The following is a 15433-nucleotide window of genomic DNA, read 5'->3' as shown; positions in this document are numbered from 1 at the left end:
TCCTTCTTTCTCTCAATTGCAATCTCTTTCTGACATCAGTGTGTGTGTCTATGTATATATACATGTAAGCACACACATATTTCTCCAGAATCTCTTAAAAATATAGACCATTGCTGAAATTTCATTATATATTAGTGGTATATTATGAGAGGTTCATTTAATAGTGATGCTAGATTTACGTGGAAAAGATGGCCTAATTTTCCTTTTATTACAATGCCAGGTAATTTTTATTTTTTTTTTCCAGTCCACCCATTCATTCCTCATAGTTCTTCTAACAGAGAACATTTTAAACATCTTGCAATTACATTGTAAGGAGCCAGATGCAAAGCAGCTAGAGAAAAAACTCTTTTCCAGTTATCCTTACAATTGCGGTAGTAGATCCTTCCTCATAGAACATCAGTAGGGCATTTGATAGCGCAAGAGTCTATGCTTTTACAGCATTCTCATGTTACCTATACCTTCTTTTTTGGTAGACTGGAAGTGTCTTTCTTTATATTTGAATTTATCAGCATGGTATTGCTAATACTTATTTTAACATACTTGTTTGTTTCTTTTACATTTGAAATGATGTTTAATTAAGTCTATTCTGGCAAATACACATTAAATATTTAACTCCATGCTGTCTTCCAATAGAAAAAAGAAAAAGCGTCTGTCATTAAGAAAAACAATGCCTATGCAGTGGCTGTTGCCAACTATGCTCCAAATATTACCAAGGACTCAGTGCTACCAACTATCTCCAAGAGTGCTACAACTGCAGAACCCAACAAGGCAAAACCAGAAGCGAAGCCACAGGAAGCAAAGAAAACATTCAACAGTGTTAGCAAAATTGACAGAATGTCTAGAATAGTGTTTCCAGTCTTATTTGGTACTTTCAATTTAGTGTATTGGGCTACATATTTAAACAGAGAGCCTGTCTTACTTGGCTTTGCACCATCAACTTAAAATCTGAATTGCACTGAGGACTTAAAGAATCATTCTAATCAGATAGGTTGTTCGCTATGTACAGTCCGACTAATAACTGCTAATCTGTGAACCATTATGTACAGAGTGTATATAGATGTCTTATCAGTGTATCTCCAAAGGAGGGACACACTGTTATTTCATGGGTCTGTAAACAGATAGCACCCATGGCAAATATAGCCAGCTGTTTAAAAGTTATACCCAGGAGAGTTCTGTTAAACTAGGATTCAAATATACAGAATTATACTCTCTCCGTACAACGAAATGAAGATATGATCCTACATAATTATTTAAGAACAGTATTTTTTTAATTTAAAGTTAAAATATTTTTCTATAAAGTAATCCTACTTTAATGAAAGAAACTGTCATTTAAAAAAATGATTTTTTTAAAAAGGTGTAATTGTTTCATACAATAGCGGTACCCATGTACATAACAAAGTATGGAGCTCATACAGTTCTACTGTTCACAAACATTGTGGATGCTAGTTAGGCTGAAGAGGTAGTAAAGACTACTATATGGCAAAAGCCACAAGTTTCTTTCTTCTGTCCTGCTTGAAGTTCTTATTAAACCCTTCTAAATGATTTCAGGCAAAAGCTAGTGTTAATCAAATTTTCACTTTCAACCAACTTCTGCTAATGAAAAATCTTGTTCTTTTCACTGTTTTATTTATTTGACGTTACTAAGCCAGGTTTGTCTGGTTCAGCAAAGTTGGATTTTTTTTGTTTGTTTTGTTTTTTGATTTTGTTCTTAATTGGATTATTGTGAGGTTCAGAAAAGTGCTCAGAAATCTTTCAGGGTTAAGTATACACTCTTTCCTTGCTTAATGTTAACCTAAAACCTGCCATTAAAATATTTACCTCTACTCGTCCCAGAAAGCATTCTTTTGAAGGGAAACAAGAATCATGACTTAAGTTCAGGAAATTGTCCATATAATAAAATTTACTGCTGCTTTTGTAAATTGCAACTTTGCATTTCGCTGACATAACTTTACAATAACTTTGTATACTAGAAATGGTTTTGCTAAGATTTGAATGTTATTTTTTTAATAAAAGGTCATGCATTTTCAGTAGGTATGAACTGTATTTCGTATACACAAATATAACAAAATTGGAGCTGCCACTTGCAATTTTATATGAACATTTAATACTGATCAGTAAAATTGTTTCTCATCTGAGCCTTTGCAAAGATTCTTTATGCCCCTAAAGGCCTGATAAATCATAGCATAAGTAATAATTGTGTACTGTATTTAGATTTTAGTATACTTGGCCAATCAAAAATACTTCGATTCACACATACATTAGCAGTTATTAGTTGACCTTTAAAAAAAGATACACCTTTATGATGATGTCTTCTAGTAGAGACATATGTAGTCGTATAGTGTCATTTATTGCAGTTTTGTACAGTACTTGAGTATAGTGCATAAAATAGATATGTTCAGAGTTTAACAAAATTGTACAAATATTTCTAAAATCAAATAAAAGAGTATCTTAAGACATGGAAATGTGCTAAAAACAACAAAGAGAAACACTGCTCTCATTTGCTGATTTATTTTCTTGCTTTTTCTTTGCTTTTAATGTGATTCTGTTTTGTACTTTGTGTGACAGTATAGGTGCCAAGGTCACAAATGCATATTATGAATAGAATTAATAGTTAAGACAGAGTTGACATCAGGAAAATGTAAGTTATAAATGAAATGGAGAAGCATGGACTAGGTGTGTTTCCCTTGAAGTCCCTCTAATTAAACTGTCAGATTAAACCTTTCTCATCAACAGTAGTTAAAAAATGAGCACTTTACTCAGAACATTAAAATTGAAATATCCTTATTTTCATATATATTTATATATAAATGTAGATTTTCCATGTAACATGGAGATGTGTGCAATAGTGAGATTATGAGCATAAGGCTGGAAGGCAAGCAATAAACAAAGGTTTATTTCATGGTATAATTATACATTTTTAAAATGTTTCATTTGTAAATTATAAATGATCCCTTTAAAGTCACATTGTCCAGGTATGAATAAATATATAAATATGTACATATGTACAAACAATTGTAAATATTAGAACTGTAGAAAAATCCCTTCACTTTTAACTCTGTTTTTGGCAAAGGGCTCTGACTGTATAGTTTAATGGAGGCCCATGTCAAACAGCTCTTGAACTTGAGTAGCTCGATTATGTTTTCTGTGGCAAAGGTCTCCTTCCTGTGACCTAGTGCGAGTTCTTACCTTCTGTTTGCATCAGCAAGATGTAGGGACCCTCCAAGGCTCACTGAACTGGGGCATGAGAATCAGAGGTTTGTGTTTCACCCTTGGTCACTCCCAGGTACTCCAAACTCTTCAAAATATTTGAACAATGTTGTGTATTGCTCCATGCATGACACTGTATAGTCAGAACTCTCCCCACTACGAGTGTGCTTAGAGGCATATTGGATTAGCTGATAAGGAAGGATTTTTCATCCTAATCCAAGAACGGGACCTCTCAAACGTTTTTGACAGTACAAGTCTTCTACAACAAGACAACTTCTCTGGAAAAGAACAGCTGTGTAATTCAGAGCTGCATGCAAAAAGTGTATCTTCAGTCTGTACAAGAAGCCTGATGCTGTCTCATGTTAGTCAGCTCTGCTGCTACTGCTTTGTTTTTTGGGTAAAATGATGTTTTCACTCACTGACCATTTTTTTCTATGCTTGTGTTATGCTTAGGGGTCAGGAAGGCAAAAAACCAGGTGTTTATCACATGCTAGAGATACATTTATTGCACACTAATACAGAAGAATAAGTATAATGTACAAATTCAGTCAGTGAATGAGAATACATTTTAAATATACAAATTCAGTCAGTGAATGAGAATACATTTTAAATATACACATGCAGTTATTGTGGGCATTAGCAAGACTTTTGAGTGTGTAGGCTCCACAAAAGCTTCACTTTTACATTTAGTTCAGCTGGTCTGTGTTAAAGCAAACACCTTCTGTGGGAGGAAGTCTGCTTTATTGTTTCACTACTGAAACATTTATAGTGAATAAAATGACTACACATAAGTTGCAAATTTGTAAAACTAAAGACTGGATAAGTGAATTTGAATGTAAAGGTTTGAATGAATGCAAGCATCATGCAAGGAACATTGGAATGCAAGAGTTAAGCCTTCTTACAATTTAGTGGCATTGAATCTGTGTCTAGGATTTGAAAACTGGTGTCACAAATTTATGAGCCAAATACCTAGAAGTTTCATTTAATTTAAGTAAAACTTACTGGTCTTAAATACTTAAAAGTGAGGAGAGGGACTGTAAGTGAGCAAATGCAAGTAATTTCACTATCAAAAGACTTGCACAGTGAAAATTTTTTACCAGTGAAATTTTTGATTGACATGTGAATATAATTTATTTTTCCCATTATTCTGGGGTCAGGGTGTTCATATTTTATGTGAGTTAATAAATGAACACAAAAAATACAGTGATATAACACTATGGTAAACTTTTATTGAAATTACTATAATTACAAACGAGGTTTCAATTATGAAACAGGTTTCCAAGGTAGTACTGGGGCACACGCTACTGGATGCACATGGTCACTACTTTAACAATAATTTATAAATCAGCACAAAGAATATACAGATCAGCAGGGTTTATCAGCTAGGGTTGTCTGCTAAAGACTTCTTAACTCCTTGCTTTTAAAAGAGCGGCTTCCAAAATTCTCAATTATGTTGTAGCCAATGAAATTACCTTCACATTCCATATCTGCTTAATTCAACTTGTAACTGCTGCATTGTTGATCATCTTTAAAAAAAATATTATGCTGGATGTTCTGAGGTACAAACTTTAGGTTGGGAGACTACTCATAAAACTGAACATTATTCTAAATTAGGAAGCATGAAAGAGCTTCTCCAGATGCCAAACAGGAGCCTTACCGAATTCCCTTCCCTTCCCAGTGATCATAGATAACATCTGATATGATGAGACTTTTCAGAAGTGAGGTGACCATAAATTGTCTGTGTGAAAGCAACTAGAAGCAACTGGGAAGAGGTAGGGACGTATGGGGGAAGAAAGGAAGAAAGCAAAGAAGCAAATGTATGTCTTAGTGGATTGTGAGATGATTGGTTGAGGAAGAAGCCATTGAGGGAGGTAATATGTATTTTTGTTTCAGCTTCAGTTCTGAGCGTTCATCAGCATGAGCTGTGGGAAAGTAACTTTTAGAACATAGGAGATTTAAATACTACTTGTATAATTCTGCTGAACTTGAGGGACATGAACTGTGCCTTTGAAAGTGAGAGGCTTCTGCTGGCTCTGTTCTGAAAACCATGCAGTGTTGTGTGCTTCCTGCCATAAGAGACACCTGGGGTGAAGGGGGGAAAGAAGCTTCATTAATGAAATAGAACTTTGTTAATTCTATTTTTTTCTTAAAAGGTGTGACTTTCACTTAAGCACAGGTTGTCAGTATCTATCCTCCATACCTCTCATTCCTATTCTGAAAGCTAAGTGGTTCACAAGTTTTTGCCTTGGCCTTTCACAAAACAGAGGAAGCATATACTTCTGAACATTTCCATTCCTAACAAATATTCATGGAAGATGATTTCAGTATGGATATGAAGCTATCATCAGTCTATGCCCGATTATGGGTAAACATATAATGCTAAAAAAAAAAAAAAGCAAGCAATTTAGAAAGCAATGTGATGGGTTTTAAGGAGATGAAGACATTTTAAAATTAGCTCAGAAAGTTAAATAGCCTAATCTAAAAAACACAGAGCATGAAAAATGTACAAATGTCTAAACACATCTAAGTAGAATCTCTGAGTGTGGTATAATTTGATGTCATATGAAGTTTTTATCTTAAAGACTTTGAAGCATTAAAGTGGTGAAGTGATTTTATATGAAAGTCAGCTCACACTTCAGCCTCCAGTACAAGGAGTGGTTCTTTCAAGATCAGAGTTTTAGGATTCCTTCCACCTCTTCACAGTGACAACATACCTTCTGCTAGAATGTTGTCAGTTTGCAATACAACTTGAAGTTATATTCCTTTGACATTACCTTCTCTTAAATTTTTTAGTCTAGGAGACCTCCTCCACCTCATTTCTGTAGATAACCCAAAATCTCTAACAATCAGAACTTCTAATTCTGTTCTGAATTCAGCTGTCTGAGAATCAGTGAGAGACTTTATCACTTTAGACCTTTAGTAGTAGAAGTTAAAGGCTTTAAAGTTTGTTTCAATGAATGGCAGATGTTAATCACATAAAAATTTTAAAAATATTTTAAACCCATTTAATTTTCTAGGTTCACATCTCTCTGGGTGAATCCTTGAACTTGTGTTTTGGAGTTTGTGATTACATCTGACTGGAAGATGCTAAACATTGCAGGCTGGACTGAGATCAGGGCAAAATTTGCACTGAATTTAAACTAACAGTGATTAACATCCTGAGGATATTTATCTATGTCACTGGAGTCAGCCAGGATTTTTCACAGAAGGGGAGTACACCTGAGACTACACCAGGGTTCTCCTTTGGATAGAGGTGGTTTAGTTCTTTAACGTATAAAAATAAGACCTTAAAAGAGCTAACCATACTGAAATACAGGACTTGATGTCTGTTTCATTCCTAGTATATGTTAATGCCATTTGAGAATATTGAGAAAGTGCCATGAGTTAGGAGTAGGTGATAATGCAAAAAGAAATTTAAAGGATATTTTAAAATATGCAAGATAATGTATACTTTTCCTCTAGTGTTGGTGTCTACATAAATATATATGAATATATTTTTATCGTTGGGTGTTTCAAAAGTTATATTTTTCTTTCAAATTTTAATTCCTTACATAATGTTTTGAATACTTCACTCGATCAGGTGGCCTGGAGAATGTCTTTATGCATTCAAGTTTTTTAATGATTGCACTGAGTTCTTTCATTCATCTGACATTCAAAAAAGATGAGCTTCAACAGGTTGAAGTGTTATATTTGTTTTCCAGTAATTCATCCATCTATCTATGTTGTTGAGGATGGATGAAAATACAGAATGGAACAAGATACTGCTTTGATCAACTGCTTTTGATATTTTTATTAGATATTAATTTTGGCTGAATTTATCAGTTTATAGGGTACTGTAGCTTAGCATTGGCACGGAATGCAATGTAGTACTTTACATCTCTTAGAATACATATGCACTGTATCTATAAACTGTTAAAAATCCGTTCTTAAACAGCACCCATTCACCCTCTCCCCTCCAAATAGTCACTTTATTAGGAAACATTTGAAGGCACTTTAATTTTAATGGAAGTGATTACACTAAATCTTATTGCATACTTGATTTTAAAAAAAAGTAAATGTGGAGTCTGATTCAAACATTGTTAGCAAATTCTAAGCTGGGCTGGAGTCAGAGAGCATTTATGCATTCTATGAAAAATCTACTTTAGTGAGCCACTTAGGTGTGAAAATATATAGGAGTTTGAAAATAGATGCTTCTGGTATATTAACAAGAAATAAGCAAATGGGAAGAATGGAACCAATAATTTTAAAGAATAAACACCAATCAAATATGCACAGTAAGAAACTGCATGACAAATGTAAGTACACTTAACCTTGAACATCAATGTCATACAAAATCTTCTGGGTGACAGTTCACTTATTTAGTAGGTTTCATAATTATAAATAATTAAAGAGGATGATAATGTGCTGTAATTTGTGACCTTGTTTTAACTGGAAAAAAATTGTTACTTTTCTAAACTGTAAAAGAAATAACTGAATTTAAGTTTGAATGTGTCACTGCTTGCTGTTGAAGAATATTTATTAACCACATGCAAAATATTGCTTAACATTATCTTTTTGTACTTCTTATTAAAGTTAATTTAAATATAGCACATTTTGTATTTTTTGTTTTTAATCCTTTGACAACATAAATGTGTAGTTTTCCTCATGGCTTTTCTCTCAGGATTTGTGGGGGGTGTTTGTTTTTGTTTGCTTGTTTTTAAGCAACCCATTACAACATCTGTGAAGGTGCTTTTTTATTAAGGATAGAATTTCCCAAAGGAAGCAAGCAATATATTGGAAAGAAAATATTGGTGAGAGTTTAATAGGGTTTTCTATTTATATAATGAAAATGTCCTCATGTATTCATATTACACATGACAATATTTCATGTTTCCAGAAGGTTCTAAAATACACTGCTGTTCAGTAGATAATGGGAACACAAGAAACCTCCGACTTGACAGCTCAGTTCATCAAAGGAAGCAGATGGGGTAACAAACCTTACTCATAAATTATATACTGTTAGTAGTATGCAGGGTTTGGGGGTTTTGTTTGTTTGTTTGTTTGTTTTAAAATGAGTGTTCTGAGTTCCAGGTCTTTCAGTGGAAACGCTATAAATATTTCAAGCATAGCCCTTGCTTTTCCTGTATAGCTGCATCTTCTTATGATAAACACATAAATGTTATTAATGGAAGATGGACATAATATTGCTCACTGGAAGAGATCTGGGGCTCCTTGTATCTGGGCTGGGATTATGTAATGCCCTCCAGGAACACCTGGGAATGCCAGGACAGAATGAGAGAGGTCTGTTTTGTGAATAGATAAATATAGCAGAATTGCAATAATTTGCACTGGAAAGGATCCCTGCAGGTCATCTTGTCAAATCCCACATTCAAAGCACAGCCACATTATATGAAGCTGTGTGAAACCTTGTCCAGTCAAATGCTGAGCCATCACCAAGAATGGAAATTGCACAACTTCTTTGGGCCCCTATTCTTCTGTCACCCCTCTCATGACATAAAACCATTTCATATATATATACACTCCATCTGCAGTTTGGTACAGGCTAAGTGAGGGCATTGCCTCTCTGTTAATGGGCTTGCTTTTTTCTGGATTGCTTTGTGATCGCTCAGAAGTGTCGGTTTTCTGTTTTGTTTGTTTGTGGTTTTTTTTCTTTGTAGCACACCTTACACAATCAATCTAGTCTTGATCCTGAAATCCTAAAGAGCCTGTTTTACTGTGTTAGAGACTGTCATTGAAGTACAACACTATCAGTGAACTCCAGTCCCACTACATTGTCACAAACACTGTTCTCAGGGAAAAGCCTATGAACAGCACATATGCTGCACATTGGGCTATATACTGGGTAATGTGTGGGCCTGATACTTCTCACCACTTCATAGCTTGACATTTCTTTGATAATGCTCCAAACAAACCGCCCTGCCTGGAAATAGTGCTGAGTGTTTGGCCGACCTGTGAAACATGAGATTCATACTCAGGTGCTGCTGGCAAGAGACTGGATGTGGTTGCGCAAACACACTCATAGATATGTACTGGTTTTACCTGGTCATTGCTTCCCGCTCTTCATTAGAACTGCACATCAGTAGCTTTTGAGTGTGTACCAACAGGGTCCTATCTATCTCAGTTGTATGACAGTACATTTCTTATGTATCTGTTCAGGATACTTGCTATTAAGAGAGGTACTGATTTATTAGAAAACTGCAAATAACACCCCCTGGAGCCACTGGATGAATTTGACTTCCTTTTCATTTCTTCCCCTTCAGAGAGAATATTGTATTATAAAGCAAAGCAACATCCTAATGCCAAGATAAAACTCAGGATGAATTTATTGGTGAAGAAGCAATCTGTTTTGCCTGTCTCTTTATACATTTCCCTCATGGATGCAAAAATGTATGCAGACAAAATGTGCTTGGGGGCAAAATATTCTCATATTTGCAATTGTCCAAACACAGCTATTATTCCATTAGAAAGTGTGTTTCTTCAGATTTTTTTTCTGAATATTTCACCAGTATCAGAGTATTTTTATGCTCTTATGGAATGCTGAAGGATTAATAGCAATGCAATAAATGGTCTGTAATATAGTATATTTTTTCAGTAAACTTTTAATCCAAAAATCAGATTGTAATGAATGAGAATTTCAACAGTATGCTTTATGTACAGATATAAAGTAAACAGGGGTCCAGAGTAATATTTGCACAGTTGAAAACTAATAGAATCATAGAATCACAGAACAGTTAGGGTGGGAAAGGACCTTAAGATCAATTAGTTACAACCGCCTGCCATGGGGGTGAAGAGAAGCATTTAACTAGATCCAGCATGGGAAACATTTTGAACAGTTGTCCTTTGCGTTTGTGGTGGATTGGAGACAAGTAAAAGTGAAAGATGAATATTCATAAAATTTTAAATATTGAGAATCAACTCTGCTTTCAATTTATTCACAGCTCTTTTGACACCCTCGTATAAATTATTAAAGAGGAAGGAATTCAATGTCTTTTCCTCTCTACAAAGACTGGCATCATTTTTTGCTAATACTGGACATGAGTGGCAAATGTAAAGAACGTGACTGAGTTTCATGAAAATTACTGTTTTACTGCAGAGCAACTTATTTAACTGTTGCACTCCTCTCCCCTCCAAGTCAATTGTTAATATTTTGAGATAGTCTGAACTGACAATGAAAATTCCCCTAAATTGTGGCTTGGCATATTGCTGTTAAACCTTTCTGATGGAACACATTTTCCTTCAAAATCCTTTTCTGTTCTTCCTTTCTATCAGAGGCATCTGACACTAAACCCGTTAGTGTCTGCAGAAATGACAGTGATGGGAGTTTAGAGTCAAACCATGCTTCAAGCTGCATTATAGGTAGAGTTTAACTGCTTTTACTGTGGGCTGTGCATGGTGTTCTATGTTTCTATTTAAAAAATAAAGAATTCTGACAGCATTAATATACTAGAACAAGACTTCCTGCTGGAGTGGACTGTGGGTCAACCTGATACCAGCAATAGCATTCCCTATAATGCATGCTGCAAATCAATGTGTTGTTCCCCTGTTCACTTTCAAATCCAAAATCTGCAAGTATAGCAGCCAGATTTTCTTCAGATCCCACTACCAACATAGACTACATAAAGAAAATGTAAGTTAGAAGTCACAACGATAGCCCTTCATCTGTAGAAATAGATTGACTTGTATTTCAATCTATTACAAAAGAAATGAATACCTACCTCTTTTAAAAGGAGCCTATAGATACATTAAGCACTTAAATTATCGAAGTCCCAAAGACAACCTTACAATTGAGCCTGAGGCATTCTATGACTGATCTTGCTTTCCGTTACCTCCTCCTAGCTAATCTGAAAAGTTCAGAATTTGGTTCTTCATAAACTGCATGGTATGTTAACAACAGTCTTGATTTAAGAGGGAAAAAAACCCAACCAAACAACCTAAAACCAGAACAAAAACAAACAAGCCCAAGCAAACAACCAAAAAAGCAAAGGCAGGGAGGCTTATGTGGGTATACATAAATGCAAGTATGCATGCATATATGTCAGTCTTTGAATTCTAAAACACTGTAAGAAATGGTTGTGCACAACAGGGAATATAGTCTGTTTCTGTATGGGAACAAACACAGATCATTATACTCTAGCCACTGGTTTGCCTTCTCCTTTAGAAAATGAGGAGCCTCAAAACAGGGAAACATTGAGAGTGACTGAAGACAAAGGATTCAGCACAGCTGTAGTTAACATACGCACCTTGCTATTTTGCCAAACTTTACCAAATTGCTAGTCTTCCATAGTTTTTGGTTAGTGCTTGCTTTATGATCATGTGGCACGACACTACAAACAAAGCACATGCAATGTCAATTGCATCAGAAAACACTTTGCTACATCTGTAATTCAATGTAGATCCACATTTGTTTCACTAGAAGGAACAGTCATACTTTAGAAATATGATATAGCCTGGATTTTGTTATTAAAGTTTGTGCTTTTAAGAAAGTCATGAGGAAGTCATGGCAAAATGTATTCCAACAAAAAACCTGAATCACACTGAACAGGGGATGTGAGTTATGCCTGATATTAATGAACCATAGATTATTAGAGAAATATTGTCCATAAGATATGTGGCTAAGCCACAGCTTTATGACGATCATATTTGTGTTATAATTTGTGAATAATTAAAAGTTATTGCTTGCATCACATTTTAAAACACCTAAAGGAGAACAGCTAATGCCTCTTGAACCAAACTGGTTTATATCATAGAATCATAGAATCATAGACTAGAATCATAGAATAGTTAGGGTTGGAAGGAACCTTAAGATCATCCAGTTCCAACCCCCCTGCCATGGGCAGGGACACCTCACACTAAACCATCTCAGACAAGGCTTTGTCCAACCTGCCCTTGAACACTGCCAGGGATGGAGCATTCACAACCTCCCTGGGCAACCCATTCCAGTGCCTCACCACCCTCACAGTAAAGAACTTCCTCCTTATATCCAGTCTAAACTTCCCCTGTTTAAGTTTGAGCCCATTACTGTTGCAGAATGACTCCAAGATCAGGAGCATAGAGTTCTGGAGGACTGTGCAAGCAAGGCAGGGGGTGGCCCCCACAGGTGGCTGGAGACCGGACCTGGGAGGAGAATGTGGAGGAGGCTGTGGGGGCTAACCAATACTGTCATGCCAAGAAGGACTGGCTGAATACCACTCCTATATATGTGTGAACTGCGTCACAAATAAGGTAGAAGTTGCTTATCACCCATATTGGGTTGGCCTGTCTGCTTCTCCTCGCCGCTTATACATTACCCCTTGACCTGTCTGTCACAACAGTCCCTAATGAAGAGTCCCTCCCCAGCATCCCTGTAGGCCCCCTTCAGATACTGGAATGCTGCTATGAGGTCTCCATGCAGCCTTCTCTTCTCCAGGCTGAACAGCCCCAACTTTCTCAGCCTGTCTTCATATGAGAGCTGCTCCAGGCCCCTGATCATCCTCACGGCCCTCCTCTGGACTTGTTCCAACAGTTCCATGTCCTTTTTGTGTTGAGGACACCAGAACTGCACACAATACTCCAAGTGAGGTCTCACAAGAGCAAAGTAGAGGGGTAGGATCACCTCCTTCGACCTGCCAGTCACCCTCCTCTTGATGCAACCCAGGATACGGTTGGCTTTCTGGGCTGCAAGCACACACTGAAGCATGTATGGCATTCTCTCACTCCAGCATATCAACTAAACCACACAGCTTGGTGTCATCGGCAAACTTGCTGAGGGCGCACTCAATCCCACTGTCCATGTCAGTGACAAAGATGTTAAACAAGACTGGTCCCAACACCAATCCCTGAGGGACGCCACTCATTACTGGTCTCCAGCTGGACATTGAGCCATTGACCACAACTCTTTGCGTGCGGCCATCCAGCCAGTTCTTTATCCACCAAGTGGTCCACCCACCAAATAGATGTTGCTTCAATTTAGAGACAAGGATGTTGTGTGGGACAGTGTCGAATGCTTTACACAAGTCCAGGTAGATGCCTGTTCTGCTGTAGTTCGAATCCTTGGGTGAAATGCTGGCTTGATTTCTGCAAGTTGTGAAGCCCCTTTTGGCTCCAGGGTTGGTCCTCCACCTTGTTACTTTTTTTTTTTTTTTGGTCATTTAGTCTTTTGGTAAATACCAAACTTCTATGATGTTTTCCATAGGAGGCATCTCTCCTGTCTATCAGCAGCCTCTTTCTCAACTGGGTTCTCCTTATGTTCAGTGGCATGCTCCCATAGCCTGCTTGGTTAGCCAGCCAGAAAACCAGAGTTTAAACTCTGTCTAAATTCCATGGCCCATATCCTACTACAGGGAGGAATAAGTTCACCTGTGTTAGCAGATCCACTGAACTCCAGGAACAATCTGTGTGTGTGAGATTACACATCAAAACATGGCATTGAGAAGTGCATCTTTTGCAGCATTAGCTCCATTTAGTAGGACATTACAGTTAAGGGTGTTAGAATTTTTTGCTAATTCTGCAAATATTTATTTCTTACATTGAGGAAATTTAGTTAAAAATAGCTAGATGTCTTTTATTCGTACCACAGTAGGCAACCCATCACTATTGCCGTTTCTTATCTTGTGTGCTGATGTCTCATTTTTCCTTACAAAACCAGCTTTTATTGCTTGCAGTTGCAAAGAAAGCATCTGAGTTGTATGCTCAACATCAAAAGTTACAGCACACTCTGAATCTGCAAGGCAATCTGACAGATCTCAACAGATCTTTTCTGAGAAGTGTCATTTTAGTGTGCTGTGGACTAATCAGTTAATCATTTAATTCATACTCCAATTAAGATAATTTAAGTAATTTGAACAAGAAAGAGGTTTGTTTCCTCTTCTAGGCTACAAATACATGTTTTTTATTGTCTATAGTGCTTAGGGGATGGGAAAGAGGAAATCATAAAGGAAAAGCAAATGGAGATTTATGCAGCTCTACACTATTACGAATCAAACAGAACTAAGTATTGCAGGTTGTCAGATAGGGACGAACTCATTTAAAAGTACCTACAAAAGTTACTTGAAAGCTATAGACCCTACTGACAATACAAACACTTGCCCTCTAATAAAGACTATTTCCCATGGTGGGACACAGACTAGAATCGCAGCTATGCCTCATTTTAGTGATAGTAGGGAGAAATCTTTTGGCGACCACAGAAAAGCCAGTGTGTGAGAAAGCTTTCCACATGGTTCATGCTTTCAGCAGTTCATTCTTCATTGCATATCTTGATCTCTTATTACACTCTGATATCTAATGTTTATTAAAGATGATTGAAATTGTCCTTTTCACGTTAAGGTCCTGCAACTGAAGCAATGTTTTTTTCTGCTATTCGTTCTCCATTTTCACAAGGAAAATTTCTAAATTGTCTTTTCACTCTTGCAGAGCATTAATGACAATCAGATGGTTTCAATTTATTCTGAGCTTATCACAATGTCATAAAGATCTGACTAACTGAAACTATTGCTTTTCTCACTCACACAATAAACTTGTTGCTAAAGCCTAAGCATTTATGTAGGAAGTGTAGTTGCTTTGTTGTCTAGTTATAGTAATGGCAACATTTTAACCTTCAAGGCCAGTGGCTACGATGCACATCTCAATATTGTTTGAATTATTTCCCTGTTGATGAAATAGTGATCTTCAGTGCTAATGGAATAATCACAATTAAATGAGAATTTGCAGTGAGTGATATTTTGTTAATATTGGCAGTGTATTTGAATTCTGACAAGAAATATGTCTCAGCTATTACTTCACCCACTAACTTCCACTACAGATCTTAATCTTTTCTAATCAGAGTTTCTACCTGTTTTTATTAACTGAGGGGTTTTTACGTTTGGATAAACTATTCCCTTTCTACATAGGAGAACTGCTTCTGACATTTATTTTTTTATGGATGTTGGCATTTGATTTATCAGGGTAGTAATTATATCTGAATTCCCTACACCTGCTCAAGCACCAACTGACTATTATATCCTTCCATCCAATTACATTTTCTAGTAATAATTATTATTTTCTTTTCCATTGCAGTATATGATGCACTCACAGATTGAATACTGCTGTTCAGAAAGTTTGGAACTATCCATCAGAATTTTATTTTGATCAGTGGTGAAGGAATCTTACAAGTTTTGAATCTCTTAATTATTGCATGGTACATATATTATTCACATTGTTTAATAGTTTAATTTGTAAGTTCATTTACTGATAGCAATTTCTGAAATGTAGC

General features: G+C 36.3%; 1 protein-coding gene across 4 annotated transcripts in view; it reads left to right on the top strand.

The window, feature by feature from the left end:
- The window catches only part of GABRA2 (gamma-aminobutyric acid type A receptor subunit alpha2), a 63887-nt gene extending 56094 nt beyond the window's left edge, over positions 1-7793 (top strand). For all 4 annotated transcript variants that reach the window (XM_062642513.1, XM_062642514.1, XM_062642512.1 and 1 more), the window contains one exon: positions 634-7793. In XM_062642513.1, the coding sequence (XP_062498497.1) occupies positions 634-942 (309 nt within the window). In that variant the 3' untranslated portion in view covers positions 943-7793. The remainder of the gene's footprint in view (positions 1-633) is intronic.
- Positions 7794-15433: the final 7640 nt, after the last annotated feature.

This window comes from Pezoporus occidentalis, unplaced genomic scaffold (assembly GCF_034315485.1).
Source record: "Pezoporus occidentalis ecotype Australia unplaced genomic scaffold, CSIRO_AGI_Poc_V1 ctg71, whole genome shotgun sequence".
NCBI classification, from domain to species: Eukaryota; Metazoa; Chordata; class Aves; order Psittaciformes; family Psittacidae; genus Pezoporus; species Pezoporus occidentalis.
The sequence above is the reverse complement of the archived record's forward strand: the minus strand, read 5'-3'. Positions and strand labels throughout refer to the sequence as shown.